The following is a 22,587-nucleotide window of genomic DNA, read 5'->3' on the forward strand; positions in this document are numbered from 1 at the left end:
GTGAACCACTTGATCTAATTCACAATGATATATGTGATTTAAAGGGTGTACAAACTCGTGGTGGAAATAAATACTTCGTTACTTTTGTTGACGATAGCACAAAATATTGTTATGTGTATTTTATTAAAAGTAATGATGAAGCTATTGACAAATTTGTCAAATATAAGAGTGAAGTTGAAAATCAACTTAGCAAGAAAATTAAGGTGCTAAGAAGTGATCGTGGAGGTGAATATGAATCATCATTTGCTGAGTTTTGTGTTCAACATGGTATCAAACATGAAAGAACTGCACCTTATTCTCCTCGGCAAAATGGCATTGCAGAGAAAAAGAACCGCACCTTGAAAGGAATGATGAATGCGTTGTTATTAAGTTCTTGTTTACCATAGAACTTGTGCGGGGAAGCTGTTCTAATAGCAAATTACCTTTTAAATAAGATGCCCTGAAAGAAGCAAGATAAAAGTCTATACGAGTTATGGAAAGGTAAAAGTCCTTCCTACCAATACTTGCGAGTGTGAGAGTGTCTTGCCAAGGTAGTAGTACCCACTCCAAAGAAAGTAAAGATAGGACCAAAAACTCTTGATTGCATTTTATTCGATATGCTCAAAACAGTAGCGCATATCGTTTTCTTGTACATGAATCTCAAATACTTGATATTCACAAGAATACGATAATGGTATCAAGAAATGCTTCGTTCTTTGAATACATGTTTCCATACAAATCTAAAGAAGAATCAAGTTCATCCAAAAGATTATATGAGACAGCTGATAAAGAACAAGAGCTTGATCAAGATATTGAACCTAGACGTAGCAAGAGAGCTAGGGCTGAAAAATCCTTTGGTCAAGATTTCATCACTTTCATGATGGAAAGTGAACCTCAAAGCTTCAAGGAAGCAATGAGTTCATCTGAAAGACCTCTATGGAAAGAGGCTATAAATTCCGAAATGGATGCCATTTTACAAAACCATACGTGGGAATTAGTAAACTTCCTCTGGGAAGCAAACTAGGTTGTAAATGAGTTTTCAAAAAGAAAATGAAATCAGATGGAACCACAGATAAGTATAAAGTAATCAAAGGTTACCATCAACGTGAAGGGCTTGATTACTTTGACCATATTCTCCTGTATCGAGAATAACCTTCATTCATGTGATACTCGCGATTACCGCATTGCGAAATCTTGAAGTACACTAAATGGACGTAAAGACAGCTTTTCTAAATGGAGATTTAGAAGAGGAAATTTACATGGAACAACCAAAGGGATTTTCTGCGACTGGGCAAGAAAATAAGGTTCGTAAACTGGTGAAGTCTCTGTATGGCTTAAAACAAGCACCAAAGCAATGACACGAAAAATTTGATAAAGCCATGATAGAAACTAGATTTAAATTCAGTGAATGTGACAAATGTGTATACATAAAAACCACTGAAAATGGATATGTCATTTTATTTCTTTACGTAGACGACATACTTATCATTGGTAGTAATGATAAGATGATCAAATCCACCAAGAAGTTATTGAACTCAAGATTTGACATGAAAGATTTGGGCTTAGCCGATGTAATTCTTGGAATTAAAATTCATAGAACATCAGAATGGCTAGTTCTAAGTCAGTCATATTATGTTGACAAAATACTTGAGAAATTCAATAAAGATGACTCTGAATTGGCTAGAACCTTGATAGTACTTGAGAAATTCAATAAAGTTGACTCTGCATTGGCTAGAACCTCGATAGATACCAGTCAACATCTATCAAAGAATCGAGCTGAGAGTATGTCTCAATTAGAATACTCTCGAGTCATTGGAAGTTAATGTACTTAATGAGTTGTACAAGACCAGACATAGCTTATGCAGCAAGTAAATTGAGTAGATTCACGAGTAATCCAGGAGTTGAACACTGGAAAGCAATTATCATATTGCTAAGATACTTAAGGTATACTCGTGATCATGGGTTGTACTATACCAAATATCATGCTGTTATTGAAGGATACAGTGATGCAAACTGGATATCTGATATGAAAGACTCAAAATATATAAGTGGATTTGTATTCACTTTAGAAGGTGCAGCAATTGCGTGGAAATTTTCTAAACAAACTGTAATAGCCAGATCCACGATGGAATATGAGTTTATAGCTCTTGACAAGTGTGCTGAAGAGGCTGAATGGATGCGTCACTTCTTAGAAGATGTTCAAGGATGTGAAAAACCATTGTCGGCTATATGCATACATTGTGATAACCAATTTGCAATTGGAAGAGCACAAAATAAGATATATAATGGTAAGTCTAGGCATATATGTCGTATACACAATACCATTAGACAAATACTCTAAACTGTAGTTATCTATGTTGACTATGTAAAGTCAAAGGATAATATAGCGGATCCGCTAACCAAAGGAATAAACAGAGAGTTAGTTACGAAATCGTCAAGGGGAATGGGGCTCAAGACTCTAGAATAAATTTGTGCGAAGGAAAACCCAACATACGCTGACTAAAAATCCCATGAACTAGGTTCAATGGAACAACCTAATCACATTAATTTGGTATATCACTGTGGGGGTTATCCTTAGTCCATTCCTTATGAAACAGTGAATGTTGAGGATAAGCTTACGGCTTTTAATGATTCTGATGAGAAGAATATAGAATCACCTATGTAAGAGAGAAGTGGGGCTGCTTCGAATGAATTGTAAGGCTCAATTCTAGACCCTCTCGCAGAACCAGGCGTGTGTTCATGGCCAAAACGAACACAATCATAAGAACTGAATAGTACCAGGGATAGTCTTGTGTGAAGTATATCTTAATTTACATAAGCAGCAGAACAGTTCAAGGACATCATGTCTACTGGTCAGCTAGTAAAGCAAATATATTTCAAGAGTGAAGGTTCAAAGGGTAACATGCAGGATTCAATTGTAGAACTTTGTCACCAAGATTTGTATCAATTTTCATTCATGTGGGGGATTGTCGAAAATTTGAAGTTTGAATAAAAATTATGTCTCATGAATGTGGGAGTGTCTTTTGGCCCTTTACATTCTTAAGTTAGTTGAAGAGTTTTGGCTCTTCATATTCTTGAGTTAATGGGAAGATTAAATGAGTTAATTAATCTTACATGACTCTTGGTGTGCATTTTGAGGCTTATAAATAGTGTGTTCATTTCCTCATTTCATGTACATGAAAATCTTTTCTCTTTCAAGTATTCTCTTGCATTTCATATTGTTAGCTTTTCATTTGGCCTCCGTTAAATCTCGGTGATAAAGTAAAGGTACGTTTTCAGTTCGTCGTACTAGTGTCTTGTGCTAAGTCAGTGCTGGTTGTTCCGTTGTATCCTGAGAAACAGACGTCAAAGACGATCCTCGAAGCACATACAAGAGGAGACGAATTTGTTTTAAAGACAATTTACTTCGTACAGGCCTCGGTTTGGTTTACTTCATTTATAGCGTTTCTCTACTGTTTTCTCTTCACTATATTACTCGCTGGTTTTATTGATAAAAACCTTTATGTACTGTACCATTTGATATATTGTGCAACAGATTGTACATCTAAGAGATGTTAAATGCCACGGTGTACCTATGAGCATATTCTAAGACTGAGATCCTCGTTTTATCTTAATTTTTTGGGAGAGTTTTCAGAAAGTGTTAGGGACTACTTTGATTCTAAGTACGCCATGTCATCCAGAAATGGACGAGCAGTCCGGAAAAAAAATTCAGACATTGGAATATATTTTGCGAGCTTATGCTATGGATTTCGGGCCAGCATGGCACAATCATTTACTCTCTAGTAGAATTCGCTGACAATAACATTTACCACAATAGTTTGGCATGGCACCTTTCGAATCATTGTACATAATACGCTTTCATACTCCTTTGTTCTGGGATGAAGTATGAGAGAGACAAGTTTAGGGGCCAGAATTAGTGCAATAAGAGATTGACAAATTAGATCTGATTAAAACGAGAATCAAGACTGCATAAGATCATCAGACTAGTTATACGAATACTAATCAATGACCATTACAGTTTCAGCAAGGTGAGAAATTATTTATAAAAATTTCACCTTTCAAGATATTCATGTGATTCTGACTCAAGTGTCGGTTAAGTTGAATCCGATATTCATTAGGCCTTTTGGGATTTTCAAAATTTTCATGAATTTGGCTTACAGACTAGCATTACCACCTTATATGTACATCATTCAAAATGTTTCCATGTATCATTGTTAAGACGATACGTAGCAGATGAAGCATGCATTCTGTATCCGACGAAGGTTCAGCTTGAAGACTACCTGACTTATGTGGAGCAACCGCTCAAGATCCTGGATAGAACAGAAAAGGCACTCATGAATAAGAGCATTCCACATATGTTTTTAAGTTGTAGAGCTTTACGCGCAATGGCAGAAACGAGGGACAAATAGGAAACTTCGGAGCTGGAGAGCAGTATGCGCTTGGATCATCCGCAGATGTTTTAAGTTGTATCATGTACTTTCAGTCGTAATATGTTTTGTATTTACCGTAGTTGATTTTGTGGACAAAATCCTTTTAAGGGGGAGAATGTAATGACCCAAGTTTAGTCGTGAAAGATACTTCTTAGAACACTAGAAATCACTTTCTGATGTACACTTGAGCCAATTTCAGATCGAGCAAGGGATTTACATTCATCTTCGATAGTAGACCAAATATCTTCTTTCAGGACTACTTCCCCAACATGCTCATAGAATAGTTTTCAAACCTCCTCGATATGTGAAACTTTTACTTTAAGATCAACCTGAGTCGCCATCTAATGAACGAGATGTTATTGCCATGGCAGACACTTTCTGATGTATACTTGAGCCAATTTCAGATCGAGCAAGGGATTTACTTTCATCTTCGATAGTAGACCAAATATCTTCTTTCAGGACTACTTCCCCAACATGCTCATAGAATAGTTTTCAAACCTCCTCGATATGTGAAACGAGATGTTATTGCCATGGCACACATTTCTGGGCGTGGGATGCCTAAAAGGTCCAAATCAACATGTTTTGAAAAATCATCCAAGATTAGAAGAAAATATAATGTCCCTCATTTTGTAGCCTTTCCTGCTGTCTAAGTGACATTCTTTCCACACTTTGGTGGACTCTTGACGAACCCACCAAACAATCTATCCAAGTTCTCGGAAGATGTTTTTGGACCTGTACAAAAACTCATATGAGAAAGTCTCACGAGTAAATTTTGTGAGACAGATTTCTAACCCGACCCAACTCATGAAAAATATTATCTGTTATGTCAAAAGTATTATTTTTAACTCTAAATATAGATCGAATTGACTCGTTTAAGTGAGAATATTACGAAATACCTACTCTTATCTATGGCCTTGGTTCTTATGTTAAACTTAGGACATCTAGTTTACTCATTTTTTTAATATAAATTTTATTAAAATATAATAATAAAAGATAAACACAATTTTTTTCTGTAAATTTTTATTTAATCCTAGTCTTTCACCAAATTTTTCATTCTTTCCTTCTTTTGCTTTTTGCCTTTTTTCTCCGGATTGTATTGTAGGACTTTGATTTCAAAATTATCTTTAATTCTTTATTTCATTTATGAAATTTAAGCTATATCTATGATATTTTGATTATTATGTTTGTTTTGTGGAATATATTGTCAAATTTATGATTTTCTCGAGTAAATTTTTTAATTAATTATGGTGTTTGATTGGTGTAATGCTTATTTAAATCCATGTTGTCCATATGAACAAATAGAGCGTATAAATATTATTTTCTCTGCAAATCTACCTTAGCAGTTTTTATTTTGTTTTTCATTTCTTGGATTTTTATAAGACATCCATCGCCATAATAAGTAATAAAAAATATTTAAATCTTATCTTATATTACAAAAACGGCGTGATAATAAAAAGTAACTCATTAATAGCTCTATTATCTTTTTATTTCTAATTTTTATATTACTATTGCTTTTCGATTATTAAAGTTTTAAAATTTGTTGGGATTTTTATTTTTATTTTTAAAATCGGTTGTCATTCAAGTTGTGAAGGATGTAGTAGAAATTTTACCATTCTAATTACTTTTATTTATTTTTATCACTTCTAATTCTTGGGTCATTTATTTTTTACCAATTGTTTTAAATTTTATACATCCACGCATTTGAAAAATCATATAACAGAAGTTATATACCTCAGAGAGCTGATGAAAATTGGTAACCCAAGGGGAAGTATATTGCCATAACAATATATAAACATGTTTGTTTTAATTATAACAAGTAGATATCGAAACCAATACCCGAAAGACGTTTTTTTGTAGAAATCTGGTCGTTTTCGCAATGCAGATTCACTCTCGTCGTTGCCTTCACCTCGTCTCATTGACAACATCAAGTATTTGGTTTACTGATAGCCAAAGGCACCTGAATTTTTGGCCTCAATGACAAAATGGTCGAGTGTCAACCTAGTAATCCAAGATCTTTGGAATAAAGTAAACAGTCCTTAAAGCCCTTCTCTAATTCCTTGGCATCAAGGTTCTTCCCAATGAATACAATCTTGTTTATTCTTGGCTCGTCCGGGCCCCATAACCGATCAGGAGAGCCTTGGAATATGTCATGAACTCCCTGTTAGATGTGCAGAACAAGTAACGAAATGGGTTATAGTGAATAACAACTGAGTCTATACATATGTAGCAAAGCACCAGCACCTGAAAAACAAATCTCTCGTTCATTCCATCGACTGATAGAAGACCTTTCATTCGATATATATCTTCACTTCTTTCTAACAAAAGGGTACCCAACCAGATGTTGGCCTGAGATATTAAGCATCGTGTCCTCAATGGTGATCCATTAAATACATAATAATTCAAAGGTTAAAGTCTTGTCGCATTTAAGAATAAAACAACACAAATTTAGGAGACATTACAAGGGCAACACTCAAGACTTTAGAACATACCTTTTCGAGGTCCAAAACACCTTCACAAACTATGCTGACTGAAGAAACACCGGGGTCATGAGTGTGATCATCATGATGTTCTGCACCGAAGTTCGAGAAATTATAGTGCAGTGTATTTTCCGTAGAGGTTGGGAAGGCTATTGCGAACAATACCGTTTTAATTTTTACTAGCTTATAGAATTTGACTAGATCCAAAATTACAAATTGCAGGATAAATATTGATCTCAACCAACCCTGCCATAAAAATTTACAGATAACAAACATGGAATGTCATGATCCAGATGTTGAAACAAGTCCAATGAAAACTAACAAGTTACTTCGAAGTATTTTGACTCGAGTCTATGTCAGTGTGCAGCCATTGTGAAATTATTTGGGCCATTGTGAAAGCAAAGAAGAAAAGTTGGCATTATTTTGTTGTGCCGCCGCTCGCAAGGATTATAAATCGTGGCTAGCTAATTACCGCAAGATGTAAAGAAGTTGATTGCTTTTGCCAAGGTCGTGGATTTGAACCATGTTGGCTGCCTGATTTGTAGATGGATTTTAAATGACACTCATCTTGTTTGTATTTGAAAATCATCACAATCACAACTGAAAATGTTTAATTTGATATAGAGTGGATTTGAAATTCACTCAAATTTTGATCATCCAAAGAAGTCAAGGAATTTAAAATCCAACCATCTAAACATATCTAATACTTTCTCCTCCATCATCATATAAAACTGACATTTATTTTCTTTACTAAGATTAATTTTGAGCCTCAACCAGACAGATAAAGCCTAATTTGTTTGTAATTTACTATGATAATGTAACTCGTGCTTAAATCCGGAGTTACAAATATCGTTGATTGTGAAATAATCAGCAAATGGATGGTTGTGAATTAGATATTGAGAATGATTTTCTCAATCATTTTACAACCCAATTAGGTTAAAAACAGGTACACGCTACAACGGACATTAGATAAACCCATCATTTTAAAACTACTATTTCATAACAGAGATTTAGAAACTTGAAGTGTGGAATTACCATGTTTGTGCTCATGTTCATGCCCATGATCGTGGTTATGATGATCATGTTGGTGATGGTGATCGTGATCATGGCTGTGACCAACATGATCCTCCGATGAATGATCAGTGTCAACAGCACTTTCGATTCTGCACATATCAACTGAACTTTAGGGGAAAAAATTACTTCAAATACACCCTAAAAACCAGTAAATCGACTCGGGTGAAAATACAAGAATATTCCATTACAATATCTGAAGTCAACAGTAATTGAGATCTCTTAGATTATGGCGCGGCACCAAACATTTCAAATAATAAAATCAAAATACGCGCAGCAGCAACGAACAATGTTAAGGCTATGAAAAAATAACTCAATATGGAATAAACAGGACATATTTCTAAGGGAACAACCTGTATGATTAGTCAATTACAGTTAAATAATGTAGCAGGCTAAGAAGACAAAATAAACAAAGTGCCAAAATCTAGAGAAAGGACAAGTGAAAACCTTTCTAAGTCAAAACCTCCTATACCAAGGACATAATCCAAATTAACATTCCCATACTTCGTTCGCTTTAACTGAGCCATTCGATTAATGTTCTGCATTCCCACTATATACATTAGAAAAAAAGCATAGAAAACAAAAGCAGGAAACAAATTAATTAATTTGAAAACAGTAGTGGGCATAATGTGAGGAAAAGTACCTTTATCCTCTCGACTAGAGAAGCAATCTCTGTTTCATCAACAAGATCAGTCTGTAATCAAACGAAAAAATAAGGTTAGCCTTCATAATCTGATGTCCACCAGAAGCGAAAATATTTAGTAATTCATTTTTAGGTCTGGGATTGGAGGTTGTGTAAAAGCTCCAGAGGTGCTATATACTAAGCACACTCAGAACTCCAGAAGCTGGAACTGCACAAATTATGTGTAAACAATGAAAAAAGTTAGAAATCAGGTGCTGCCCATTCATTTTTTCTTAAAGTTCTTTAGCGTGCATTCGAATACATAAGCTATTTTTTAGGAAAATTTAGAGAAAAGGGATTAGAATGTTCTTTTAAAACATTTTTTTCAAACAGTTTGTTCAGAAATTACGAGTTTTAAACAAGTTCCAGAACAGAGAGTTTTATTGTTTCTGCTTCAACTTCTTTTACGAAACAATAAAAAAATATAAACCAATCCGACCAAACAATTAAATTCTTCCAAAAAAATCTTATCTTTGAATTTTCTTTCCAGAAGGGTCAGCCAAGAGAGCCAACTGTGTAGATATTCTATAAATTTTGTTGGCCTATGTCTTGATAGCCATATTTGTAATGATTTGAATCTTTATTTGGAATAAATTACTAATTAAGACATGATTAAAGAGTTATTAATTAAGCATTATTAAGAATTCACTAATTGAGGATCAATGGATCCACCGAATTGAAAATGGATCACCCAATCTAATTCAAATTACATTATCCCGATAAGTCCATCTAGACGAATGAGATTATAAAAAGTGACAGATAAGATTGAGTTCGGATCTTCTGAATTAGTCCGGATGCAGCCTATAAATAGAAGCTGATTTCATTCGTTTTCTATCGCTTTCCCCCAGCTACTATCTCTCGAGTTCTAGCCATATACCTTAGGTTTTCTAGCCAATTTCAAGGGCAGTTTAGTGTCGGGAAGCTTCGGAGTTCGGAGCTAGTGTCGACTCGAGGAGAGGTCGGTGAACCAAGACACACAGATCAAGACGTCATCAGATGGTTGACGACTATAATCCTAAAGCCTTAAATAAACAGTTAAGGATCATTAGGAAGAACCTTCAAGCATGTTTAGTTATTCTGGATCTTGCTCGATAGTGATTTCAGTATGTTGGTATTGTCTAGGTTCAGACGAGTAAACTTTATGTCACATTGTTTTAGTGAGGTACTTGATGTACTGACTGAAATATACAAGCATAATATACACACTTATTTACTGCATTTTTATCTGTTGCATGATACATAGTTTACTATTTTGACATATTATGCATGACATAGCATGTTGGACCTGATACCTCATTTGTTGGAGCCGCTCAGCCCTGTTCTTTATTGTGGACGTTTGGGCATCGAGATCTACAATGTCCGACAGACCCCGCGGGCTCTGCTAACACTAGACATTGTAGGTTCACGACTTGATGATGGGTGTGAGAGCCAAAACTTGCCTAGGACATATCAGAGAGTATACACTCAGGCGTCTTTAAACTGAGCATGAGATTATTGACTTGATCATTGATATCCGAGCATATTGTATTTCACATGCATCATATCAGTTTATATTCTCGTACATTCTCGTATTGGGCGATTGTCGCTCACGTCCTTATTTTCATCTTGAACCCCTCCATTCCATGGGGCAGGTCTTAATTTGGATGGTTCAGATGGTCAGGGCAGTGGTTAGAGTAGTTGAGATTTCTGTGGTGATCCAGTAGAGATTTTATTTGATTTCTCGTATCCTCGTGCATGATTATGATTTCAATTTGGTTGTACTAAGACTGAAATTATTGTTTTGTTTTCGTTTAACTTATATGATGATTAAGTTATTTGGTTTCTGTTGTTTAATTGTTGTTATCAAGTTTAATTATATACGCTTATTAGTTTGTTTAGTAGTAGCTCGGGTAAGTGCGCTACAATATTGCACTAACAGAACAAAAGCTGCAGTGGTAAATTTAGCGACTCTTTTGGAAAAAGACATCTTAAAAAGCTACTTGAGAGTAATATGTCCTACGAATTGCACTTTTGAGTTGGGAATTGGGATAGCATATTTAAGTTTTTGTTAAAAAAAATTTTTACTTAGTGTAAGAGTCAATGGCATTATCTCCAGGTATTGATGAAAGCACCATGATAACCTGCAAACACCTTTGGAAGCAAATTACTTTTTATTCACCTAACTCAACATTAATGATGAAAATTAAAACTAGAGAGTAAATGGATAGGTGTTCTTGCATAAATTACAAGTGCTCAACTTATATTTTCAAATTAATTTAATGATACATGTCATGAACCCAATGCTATAAGAATTAAATCATACCTTGTTTACTATAATGCGGTCGGCATAAGCAATTTGCTCTACCGCCTCATTGACTACACCTTTAGGCTTAACTTCATCAAGATGCACACCAGCAAATTTAGCATCAACCAGTGTGACCACTCCATCTAATTTAACATCATTAAAGATCTGATCCTCAGCATAAAATGTCTGAATTATCGGGGCTGGATTCGCTAATCCTGTAATTATGAAAACTAATGGACCTTAATATGCCAAAACGGACTCCACTTATATTTATGTTATAAAATAAAAACAAGGACATAGAAATATTGCCACTCAAAATTTGAACATGGCATATTTGCATTGGTGCACATAGATACTATTCAATATTGATGAAAAATATAATATGTTACAAATGAATGTTACCTGTTGTTTCAATAACAATATGATCGAATTTGTCTCTCTTTTTACGGACCAGTTCCGAAATCATCCTGACCAGATCACCCCTAACAGTGCAACATAGACACCCATTGTTGAGCATCATAATTTCCTCAGCTCCAGCAGCTTTTGCCGCAACCAGAGAACCATCAATGTCAACTTCACCATACTGATAACCAACATGGCAACACAAGTTTAGCAATGGCCAAGTTTTGTGTGCATCAGCACTAACCTTACAAAAGTATTTAATCAACAGTGACTTTTTAAAGTGCTTTTTTTTTTATTATAAAGATAACAAGAAGTTTTTATTTTGTTTGACAGTGAAAAAGAGAAAAATACACAAAATCTCATCAAAAAGTATAGGATGTGCAATAACTTTGGCGACTATGACCATTTCCAACTAATTTTTATATTAATGTGGTGTACTCTCCTCCAAACTTGAACAAGAAGATAAAATCACACATTTAGACTAAAATTTTTACCTCATTCTCGATTACAGCAATTCGTTTCCCGTGATCGGCAGTCAATATGTGGTTTAACAAGGTTGTCTGTCGATGCAATTAAGAGATGCATTAGTTGATAGCAAAGAAAACTAAATCAACAATAAACTGTGGCAAAGTATAACTCCAGTTTTCACTTTGTTTTTGCAAAGCTAATACTTCGCGAAAAATTATTATCAACATACTTGTATCCATTGGTAACCAGTTGATGCCATAAAAATGAGAAGTATATCTCACTAACACAGCATTTGCTCCTTTAAAATGAAATTCACGACAGCACTTGCTATTTACTCAAATTAAACACCACAACATGCCACTTAAAGATCAAAACTTTAGCACCACCCCAAACTCCTATCACAAAATTCCATCAAAATAATAACTAAAATATCGTTACTATTACTGACTAACAAAAGACCTGGAAAAAATTGCATCGAAACAACCACGATCAGGGATGAAAATGTGAAATAATAAAATCATCAACGTCCTATGATTTAAAAAGCCAAAAAATCAGATTTGTGGCGCTCCCCCTTTTAGTAATTACCATCATCCATATAATCCTGGAATGATTCACCAAATAAAGCTCGACGGGTCAAAATGAACACAAATAAGTTTCAGAACCTTAAACTTTCCCCATCAAACAAAACCCACCAACTATTTACAGACGTAACTACACAAGAGTATAAAACGTACATAAAATAACTTGCTCTTCTCGCCCATCTATCTACAAAACTCCTTGCTCTCAACCCATTACTGATATAAAATAAAAATAAAAATTACCTTTCCAGAACCCAAAAAACCAGTGATAATTGTAGCCGGTATTCTATTATCAGGTGGGATTTTAGTCAGAACATCAGCATCCTCTGTTTGTGAAGTGGTGGAGGCAGAGACTGTGAACCGGCGAGCGAACCGCTTTATTGGGGAGTAAACGATTCTATAATTGAAGGATTCGGCATTTGCCGAGCTTGTCAAGAGACTGCGGGAGGCGTGAGCAACAATCTTGGACCTGTTTTTGCAAACAGAAAGAGATGTACCGATAGTGGAAATTGGAGAAAACCGGTGTTTAGCTAATCCCAAGAAGACTGTAGCCATGTCTACGGAGACTGATGCCGCCATGTTTTGATGGGTGGCGGTGCTACGGCAGTAAAAAAGGCGGAGGGGTTTTTTAGATTTTGCAGTGGTGTGGAAGAAGATTACTACTTCGGAATATCATCTCTACCATTTGTATGTCATTTTTTTATTGATTTAATATATCAATATGAGACGTTTGTAACAGAAATTTTGTTGAGTGATTATTATATTTACAGTTAAAAATTGTGATGATTGATTATTAAATCTATAGTACATAGCTATAGTACATGTAATTGTTGGATTTCGATTTTCTCGTGCTCAAAACGCAGCGAAATTTTAGAATTTTTTATTTTAACATTCAAAATTTCTTTTGGACAATCGTATAGTTTAAATTATATTAACATTCATATAGTGTTAGAAGTTATACATGTAGTGAATTAATTCACTCATTTCTAACTATTCCGATATTGGCGGATATAACTCTTATTGAATTTCCCACGAACTTTCTTCAATCTCCGAATCAGATCCACGACTGGAATGTTTGTTCATCTTCTAACTTGCATTTAAAGTATAAAAGATGTTTTGTATTTGAGGTCAAAAAAATAAAATGGTTCAAAAACCATTTTGAGAGCAAAAACTTTTTTTTTTCCAAATTGGAAGAGCCGAAAGTTAATCAAAAATCTCCTTCTAAAACTTTCGGACACCTCTTTACGTAAAACAAGAATCAAAATCTTATAATTATGTCTAATCTTCAATTTACCTATTTAATTAGATTAATTAAGTAATTAAAGATTCTAAAAATATTTGCATGCCTAATCATGGCCAATCTCGATTTTAATGCATATATCCTTTTTCAAGAATATCATGCATTAATTTATTTTGATTTGTGTGCAAGTTACTAAAATTATTGTATCATGAATATTTTCATATTACATAAATCAATACGATATTTTATAAAACTTAATGAGCTATATTTTAACTTAATTAAAATATAATTTAATTATTAAAGCCTATTTGAACTTTAATAAATTAGCATGATGAGGTTATACTCTTACGAGCCCATTATCCATGCTCCCATTACATTAATCTCATCATAATCCATATCGGTGATCAAATATAATCGATGCGACAATTTCAACTTGTTTGTTATTATGATGCACACCATAATTTCGAGATCACCAATGTCTATATAAGGCAGTTGCACTCCCTTAAACTGTTTTAGTAGTCATGCTCTCAAAATTTCTATAAGCTTTTATAAACTTTATTTATAAGCTTATCGATTGATCATATCAAACTTATTTCTTATAAATTCAATGAATTGAATTTATTATCTCAACGGGAACAAGTAAACCTGAAACGTGTGCCCTTTTTATTGCTTTAAAATTACTAGAATTTTTTTTATAATATTTCGGCCAACTCAATTAATACATGAAAATATAAAATATTTTGCCCTTTTTAAAATAAAACCTCAATCAACTAGTATTTAAAAATTCGAGTGAAATAGTCGTAAAGTAAAATCGTCTACTGTTTTACCAAACCTAAAAAGCAATAATTTGAAAGGTAAAGCCCATACTAAACCTCTCAAAAATCTCTCAAAGCATAAATAAATAATCTTAAAAATCTTTAATCATAAAGCATGAGTCAAAAGTCATAATGCCATCCTGTGTGGGGCCCTTAACTCCTAATCGTTATTACATGGCAATCTGATTAGGATTAATTAATTACAGCGGAAAACGAGTTTAAATTTTCTTTACAGTGAGCCCGAATCATTTCATTTGAATACTAAAAATAGTATTTCATCTCACATCATAAACATGCCCACACGTAATCAAAACCAATCATATACAAACAGCACATATCATCGGGACATACCCCGGTATATAAATACATATACATATATACTGGGAACAAGACATAAACATAAAACTTCAGCCCAAGCTGTGGCTCCCTCCAGAAGTATTCTCTCCGGTCTCCTGATAACCTGGAGTACCTGCCATTGTCCACACACAAAGACAACAACAGCCCCCCTTGGGGGTGAGCAAAGCTCCGTATGGAACAACCAATCATATATACCACATATATCTAAACAATGATATATGGTATGCAATGCATGTATGTCGTGGAGGTATCAGGTCAAATGCCCATCCACTGAGCACATGTCAGAATCAATCGAATCGCTATCAAATCAATGCTCGAGCTGGCACACCGGCCTCAATAAGGGATACTCGAATGATAGCGTCGACAAAGCGCCATCAAATCCCAAATCTCATATCCAATCATCGGGGCCACAATTGTCTATGCTTTACGGGTCATATAATACCAACATAGCAATTATGTTCACAAACCCCAGAATCCAATCGAATCATATCAGGGTATCCAAGGATCATAGCTCAACGTGCATGTCATGTATCGATATATGCATCAAATAATGTGTGTTAACAAAACATTTATTTTATACATCGATATCTCAATCTCAATGTCATGTATGCCACATCAATCAACAAATAAAGCATATAGACACATAATCTCATTCCAATCAATCCAATCAATACAACATATATCATATGATACAGATACCTGTCGTATGTTACCCAGTCGCAACATACCTCAATTCTTCGTTTCTAGTTGATGTAGCCTGAAGATATTGATATTACACTTTATCTACATCAATAACATACTCATTCCAATCAATAACATAATCCAAAATCATTAATATGAGTTTCAAATATCATTTGAAACTTCAAAAATTCATATCAAATCATAATCATATCATAATTCAATTTCGACTTCGAATATGAGTTTCTTGTCGGTTAGTCTACTACATATCAGAATTTCAACTTCAAATACATGCTATTCCATCACTTTGATATTTAGAGCTGCTAGAACTAGAAGAAAATTACCTCAGTCAGAAGCCCTCGACGCGACGATCACAAATATATAATTTGTTTCGCATTTAGACAGCGTTTCAAAGTCGATTTTGACGAAAGAAATTGAAGATCTCTCGTTTCTCTCTCTCGATTATCGAATATGAAATGATAAGAAGAAAGAAAGAACTTAATCTTATCATCACCGCTTCGGCGCTCGGGCGGCAGAATTCTCGCGCCCGAGCGCGAGACATTCTGCCCCGAGTTTCGAATACACCGCGCTCGGGCGGTCAAACATTACCGCTCGGGCGTGGCATGTTCTGTCCGCGAACATCAATCTACACATCCTGGCGCTCGGGCAGTCATTTTCTACCGCCCGGGCGCCACACATTCTGTACAAATATTTATGTTTGTACTATATTGGCGTCCGACCTCTCCACTCGAGCTCTTAAATAATAGAAGCGCTGGTCCTCGGGTTGTGTGCGCCATCAATCCAGTCAAATCACTCATCAAGTCCTCCCTTGATAGGCTCGTAATAGTTAGTATTTTTATTTTCATATTTCCCATTATTCCAACCTCCGATATGTTTAATTGATACATTTTTGTGTAATTTTATTGTAGGAGGAACTTTCGCGATCTTGGAGCAAATTTGAGTTAAAAAGATGATGTTTTTCACATTTGAAGTTTCTAAGATAAAGTTTGAAAGTGAATGACCAAACCAGAAGAAGTCCTGGAACAAGGCGTGGCCACGCCTTGTGACGATATTTCAGCTGCGAAAAAAATTGCAAGAAGGGAAATTCTAAATAAAATATTATCTATTATTTTATATTTAAGAATTAGGGTTAATTAGAGTTAGTGGGCTTTTAGCAATTGTTTAGACCCAAAAAGCCACCACTCACGTAAGGGAGCCGCAGCACAAGAATAAAACAATAAAAAAATTGCAAAAGAACTCTCCAATCATATCACTCCATCCTCACGTACGAAGCTGAAGAGGAAGACTTCCAGATTTTCCCAAAAAATTTAGTTTGCATTTTTTTTATGTTTTCTTATTTATTTTTTATGGATATTGTAGATCAAACTATGCTTGGCTAATTTTATTAGTCTGATTTAAGGGATATCTTTTACTGTTTAATTTATCGCTATGAGGCATTTGTTCTTAGATTTAATATTCTTTTTATTCCAAGTATTTGTTTATTTATGATTTAATAATATGAATTTTGTATATCGTTTAATCTGACAATTTAATTCGATGTATGATTTTCTACTGCTAACCATAAATTCAGTGATCCGTAATTGTCATGAATGAGTGGTACACGAGTAGCATAGAGTAGATGTATTGTGCTATCATAATATATTTAATCTAAATAAATCGGCGAAACTCGATATATCAATTGCAGCTATCTCGATTGTTAGATTTTAGGATTAACTGTTTTCACAAAACGAAAATGCTATTTTTAATTAATATGGAACGCTATCGTGCCCAGTTAATTATTGATAAGTTTTGACTGGATGCTGGGTTTGGTCAATTAAATTAGGAAAACACAAGGATTTTAGCGGCTATCCCTAGAATTCTAAGGTTAATTGCTTGGAACAATTTAAATAAATTATTTGTTTGCCGATGAACATTGAGATAATTAAATAGTAGAATCCCCTTGAATCAGATCTTTTCCATATTAAATTCTTTACTTTATTCTAGTTGATTAATTGTCCTTTAAATTTATTGTTTTCTTTTCGTTGATAAATTTAGTTAATTAGTTTATTTAATTCATAAACAAATCCCCCCTCTTTTATTTTTATTATCAAAAGAAATAAATCTACTGTTCCCTGTGGATTCGACCCTACTCACCATTATACTCGTTTTTATTTAAAAGAGTAGGAATTAATTTGGTGGTCAACGACAGCACACCAAATTTTGGCGCCGTTGCCGGGGAACGGTGTAAGGTTAATTTCTTTTGATTATTTTCTATTTTTTATGCCTCGTTCTTCTCGTACATGTGAACTCGAATACAATCCAGAAATCAAGAAGACAGCTAAGAGATTGAGAAAAGAAGCAAGATTAAGACGTGAAAAGCAACCATCATCATCATCTCCTTATTTGGACGTATCATTGGACTCAGACGATACAGAAAAAGAATCTGACATTGATCTTGAGATTGAAAGAAGTGAAAGTGACCAAGAAGAAATGGCAGGACAAGCTCAAAGAACACTCAGGGAGTTAGCTAACCCTAATGTTATTCAACAACCATTATGCATTCAATTCCCTACTACTGATGCTACTTTTGAATTAAAATCTGGCTTGATTCATTTATTGCCTACTTTTCGTGGTCTTGCAGGTGAAGACCCCATAAACATCTGAAAGAGTTTCATATTGTTTGCACAGCCATGAAACCTCAAGGGATCACAGAGGAACAAATTTCACTGCGAGCTTTTCCATTCTCTCTAGCCGACAAGGCTAAGGATTGGCTCTACTATTTACTTTATGGATCCATAACAACTTGGGAAAATATGAAACAACAATTTTTGGAGAAGTTCTTCCCAGCTTCGCGAGCAGCCAACATCAGGAAGGACATTTGTGGGATTAGACAGTTACAAGGAGAGACATTATATGAATATTGAGAGAGATTTAAGCAGTTATGTGCCAGTTGCCCTCAACATCAGATTCCAGAACAGCTCCTAGTCCAATATTTCTACGAGGGTCTCTCACTTTTTGATAGGAACATGATTGATGCTGCAAGTGGAGGTGCATTGATAAACAAAACGCCTCAAGAGGCACGAGCTCTAATATCCAACATGGCCGCCAATGCACAACAGTTTGGAACTAGACAAGATAACCCTCCACGCCAAGTCAATGAGGTAAGTGTTACTCCTATCGATCAAAAGTTAGATTCTTTGACATCTCTTTTGGAAAAGTTGGTTGTAGGGCAGGTACAACAGGCCAAAGCTTGTGGCACATGTGCGATGGTTGGACATTCGACGGACACGTGCCCTACATTACAGGAAGATCCAACGCAGCAGGTTAATGCAATCGGTGGATTTCCTGGACAGCCTCAACACCGGTATGATCCGTATTCTAATAGATACAATCCAGGATGGAAAGATCGCCCAAATTTCAGCTACAAGAATCAAGGAGGTCAACAAGGATATCCACAACAAATTTTTCACAAATATCCATCACCTGCGCAAGCCTCTAACTCAGGTATGTCCCTAGATGAAATTGTGAAGGCCTTAGCTGAGAACACTCAAAAATTTCAACAGGAAACGAGGGCTAGCATTCAGAATTTGAGCACTCAAGTGGAACAGTTGGCGACTTCAATTCACAAGTTGGAAGCAAAAAAATTTAGGTAATATACCTTCTCAGACAGTGGTGATTCCAAGAGAGAATGTGAGTACAATTACTTTGAGAAATTGTAAAGAATTGGATGCTCAAGAAATTGGGGTACAAGCATCAATCAAGCAAAAGGAAGAGAATGAGATAAAGGTTGAGGATAAAATAATCAATCAAGATGATGCTCCGAAAGGTAAGTTTTCTCCTCTATTTGAGTATAAAACTATTCCCCCATTCCCTCTTGCATTGAACAGGAAATGTGAAAGTATTAAGGAGTTGAATGACACTCTTTGTAGAGGCGAGGTAAATATTCCTTCATTAGATGTTATTAAACCAGTACCTCATTGTGCTAAAATTTTAAAGGAATTGTGTACTACAAAAAAAAGACATAAGTTTAAGGGGTGTAAAAAGGAAAAGATAGGAGAACATGTTTTTGCTGTTATTCAAAAAACTATTCCTATCAAATGCAGTGATCCAGGTATGTTTTCTATCCCTTGTACTATTGGCGATATTAGACTTGAAAAGGCTATGTTGGATTTAGGTGCTTCTATCAATGTCATGCCTGATTCTGTTTATAATTATTTGGAACTTGGACCTCTGACTGAAACCGGCATTGTGATTCAATTGGCTGATAGGTCCACTGTATATCCTAGAGGTGTAATTGAAGATGTTCTTGTGAAAGTTGAAATTTTGGTTTTTCCTGCTGACTTTTATGTGCTTGACATGGAAAATGATGATTTAAACAGTCAAATTTTGCTAGGAAGACCATTTTTGAAAACTTCAAAATCTGTCATAAATGTTAATAGTGGTACCATTACTATGGAATTTGATGGTGAGATTGCAAAGTTTAATATTTATGATACCGTGAAATATCCTCATAGTGAAAGCACTATTAATACTCTTTATATCGCTAATCACTTGTCACAAGAAAATTCAAAATTTGTGGATAAGAATGATTTAGAGGAGATTATTGAAAGACATGTTGAAAATTCTAATACTATATTTTCTCTCTCTGATTCGCAGATATCTAAAATTGCGCAAAAACTTCCTCCAGATCGACCCAAGCATGTACTCATAAAAAAAGGAGGAAATATCCAAGGGATAGAGATTTCCAAGAAATTCAAAGAAAACAAGCATTTGCTGAAATTTGCTATGAAAATATTCAAGCGGAATAAAGTGGACAAAGTGACCATTTATGAACCACCATGAACAACAAGAAAGAATGAATGTCGAGCATAACGACTTAAAAAAATTGCGCTTTTGGGAGGCAACCCAAATTTTAGTTCTTGTTAATTTTTATTTTGTTCCAGTAGAGGTCTTCGCACAAGGCGTGGGCACGCCTTGTTGAAACACATCTACTGTTATTTTTTTTTAAAAAAAAAACTTTACAGCAGAGGTCTTTGTACAAGGCGTGGCCACGCCTTGTTGAAACACCTCTACTGTTAAAAAAAAATAAAAAATAAAATAAAAAAATTTTTTACAGCAGATGTCTTCGCACAAGGCGTGGCCACGCCTTGTTGAAACACCTCTACTGAATTTTTTTTTAAAAAAATAATATTTCTTAACCTAATTTTTTTCTCTCTCTCCCACAGCAGCCACGCTCTCACCTCTCCACCGCCGCAGTAGATGATGTTTCTTGACGATGCTCAACATTTTTCAGGGGAGTTCTCTAACCTTTCCTACTATTTTATCGTTTTGGTTGAGCATCCATTTTTTGTCATTGAGGACAATGCCAAGTTTAGGTGTGGGAGTTTGTGTGAGAAGTTTGACTTGACTATGAGATTTTTGATTTTTTTTATTTGATTTTTAGTATGTTGATTTAATTTTTCTGCATTTTGGGTTAAAAAAATAAATAGTGACGTTGTAAGTTCCAAGCACCTAGTTCATTTGTTATCTCTTTCTTCTGAACTCTGATTGCCTCCGATGCGAAAATAAAAAATGATGTTTTCTTTGCGTGCAAATGTTTTTGCATTCTCACTTTTTCATTATGAATAAGTTGCTCTTGATGATAGTTAGAGAGGACAAATGTGTGGGATTTAACACATTTGCTATATTTCTTCTTTGGTGAGCTTTGAACCTATGAGCAATCAAGATATCATGTTCCATTTTTTTTGATTGTGTGTTGTCATTGCATTGTTAATTTTTCTAGAACTTGCATTGTTATACATGTCTTTGTCAACACTTTGTGGTGGATTAGGTGCATAGACAAAACGATAAGGGCAATAGGTTTAAACCATTTTCTTTTGCATCATCTGAGCCGTTCGTTGAGCCTACCCTGATTCATAGTCCCCTAGTTAACCAAGTTTGAGCCTCAGCCTTTTTCTTTGAATGAAAATAACCACATTACAAGCCGTGACAAATCCTTTTTGTTGGTTAACCCCCTGTTTTGAACCCTGAATTGGAGAATCATGTAAACTTTTCACAAATAGCATCACTCAATCCAAAATAGTGTGAATTGTTGGAATGTAGTCAATCTCGAATCCTTATAGTAACCGTCTACTGAAAAAAAAAACAAAAACAAAAAAAAAAGAGAGAGAAAGAAGAGAAGTAGACGAAGTGAAAAAGAAAAGAAGAGCAAACAAATAGCAAAAAAAAAAACGAGGGCTCTTGATGTTATAATGAGGTTGAAGATGTTATTATTTGGATGCAATTGTTTTTGTGAAAGGTGCATATGATTTCTCTAATTTCATAGCTCATTTTTCCCTTTTATCCTATCTTACCCCTAGCCACGTTACAACCATTTATAGCCATTTTGTTTGTGTATTTTTAATTCATTCATTTAGTGGAAAGATGTGATATATTTGCAAGCCTATGGTAAAAAATTTCATTGCATTTTGACATGAGAGTTTGTTGACAAATATCTTAGACAGCAATGAGCGGAATGAGCGAATCTTGTGAGGAGTTGTTAAATCCCATGCATTTTAATTTCTACACATTCTGATTGCAGTGATTGTTCACGATGTTATTTTGTGAGATGCTCTAAAATTAAAATGTCTTGTTGCATGAAAAATGTTTTGTATAAGTAGAGGAAGCGGAAGGAGGTCGAAAAATTGAGATAATGAGTTGAACTATTTTATGCTTGAGGACAAGCATCGTTTAGGTGTGGGAGATTTTGATAGGCTCGTAATAGTTAATATTTTTATTTTCATATTTCCCATTATTCCAACCTCCGATATGTTTAATTGATACATTTTTGTGTAATTTTATTGTAGGAGGAACTTTCGCGATCTTGGAGCAAATTTGAGTTAAAAAGATGATGTTTATCACATTTGAAGTTTCTAAGATAAAGTTTGAAAGTGGATGACCAAACCAGAAGAAGTCCTGGAACAAGGCGTGGCCACGCCTTGTGACGATATTTCAGCTGCGAAAAAAATTGCAAGAAGGGAAATTCTAAATAAAATATTATCTATTATTTTATATTTAAGAATTAGGGTTAATTAGAGTTAGTGGGCTTTTAGCAATTGTTTAGACCCAAAAAGCCACCACTTACGTA

General features: G+C 34.8%; 3 protein-coding genes and 1 non-coding gene across 4 annotated transcripts; 2 read left to right on the plus strand and 2 right to left on the minus strand.

Annotated features, from left to right (window-relative positions):
* The first annotated feature begins 1,187 nt into the window (after window positions 1-1,187).
* LOC140810368 (secreted RxLR effector protein 161-like) lies at window positions 1,188-2,644 on the plus strand. Its single transcript, XM_073168238.1, has 3 exons — window positions 1,188-1,306; window positions 1,825-2,267; window positions 2,577-2,644. Exons 1-3 carry the CDS (start codon window positions 1,188-1,190, stop codon window positions 2,642-2,644), a joined length of 630 nt encoding a protein of 209 aa, XP_073024339.1.
* Window positions 2,645-6,150: 3,506 nt separating this feature from the next.
* LOC140809254 (uncharacterized) lies at window positions 6,151-13,060 on the minus strand. The gene is made up of 10 exons (XM_073166812.1): window positions 12,615-13,060; window positions 11,820-11,885; window positions 11,326-11,506; window positions 10,942-11,138; window positions 8,601-8,651; window positions 8,405-8,496; window positions 7,922-8,049; window positions 6,899-6,978; window positions 6,651-6,755; window positions 6,151-6,567 (listed from the first exon to the last, which is right to left on the minus strand). The coding sequence occupies exons 1-10, from the start codon at window positions 12,948-12,950 to the stop codon at window positions 6,403-6,405; spliced, it is 1,401 nt and encodes a 466-aa protein (XP_073022913.1). The 5' UTR covers window positions 12,951-13,060; the 3' UTR covers window positions 6,151-6,402.
* Window positions 13,061-18,322: 5,262 nt separating this feature from the next.
* LOC140811007 (small nucleolar RNA R71) lies at window positions 18,323-18,429 on the minus strand. The gene has a single exon (XR_012113401.1). It is a non-coding gene; the product is annotated as a small nucleolar RNA R71 (small nucleolar RNA).
* A 58-nt stretch (window positions 18,430-18,487) lies between these two features.
* Window positions 18,488-20,303, plus strand: LOC140810369 (uncharacterized). The gene is made up of 2 exons (XM_073168239.1): window positions 18,488-18,965; window positions 19,111-20,303. The coding sequence occupies exons 1-2, from the start codon at window positions 18,488-18,490 to the stop codon at window positions 20,301-20,303; spliced, it is 1,671 nt and encodes a 556-aa protein (XP_073024340.1).
* The last annotated feature ends 2,284 nt before the right edge of the window (window positions 20,304-22,587 follow it).

Source organism: Primulina eburnea, chromosome 13 (genome assembly GCF_022965805.1).
Source record: "Primulina eburnea isolate SZY01 chromosome 13, ASM2296580v1, whole genome shotgun sequence".
NCBI classification, from domain to species: Eukaryota; Viridiplantae; Streptophyta; class Magnoliopsida; order Lamiales; family Gesneriaceae; genus Primulina; species Primulina eburnea.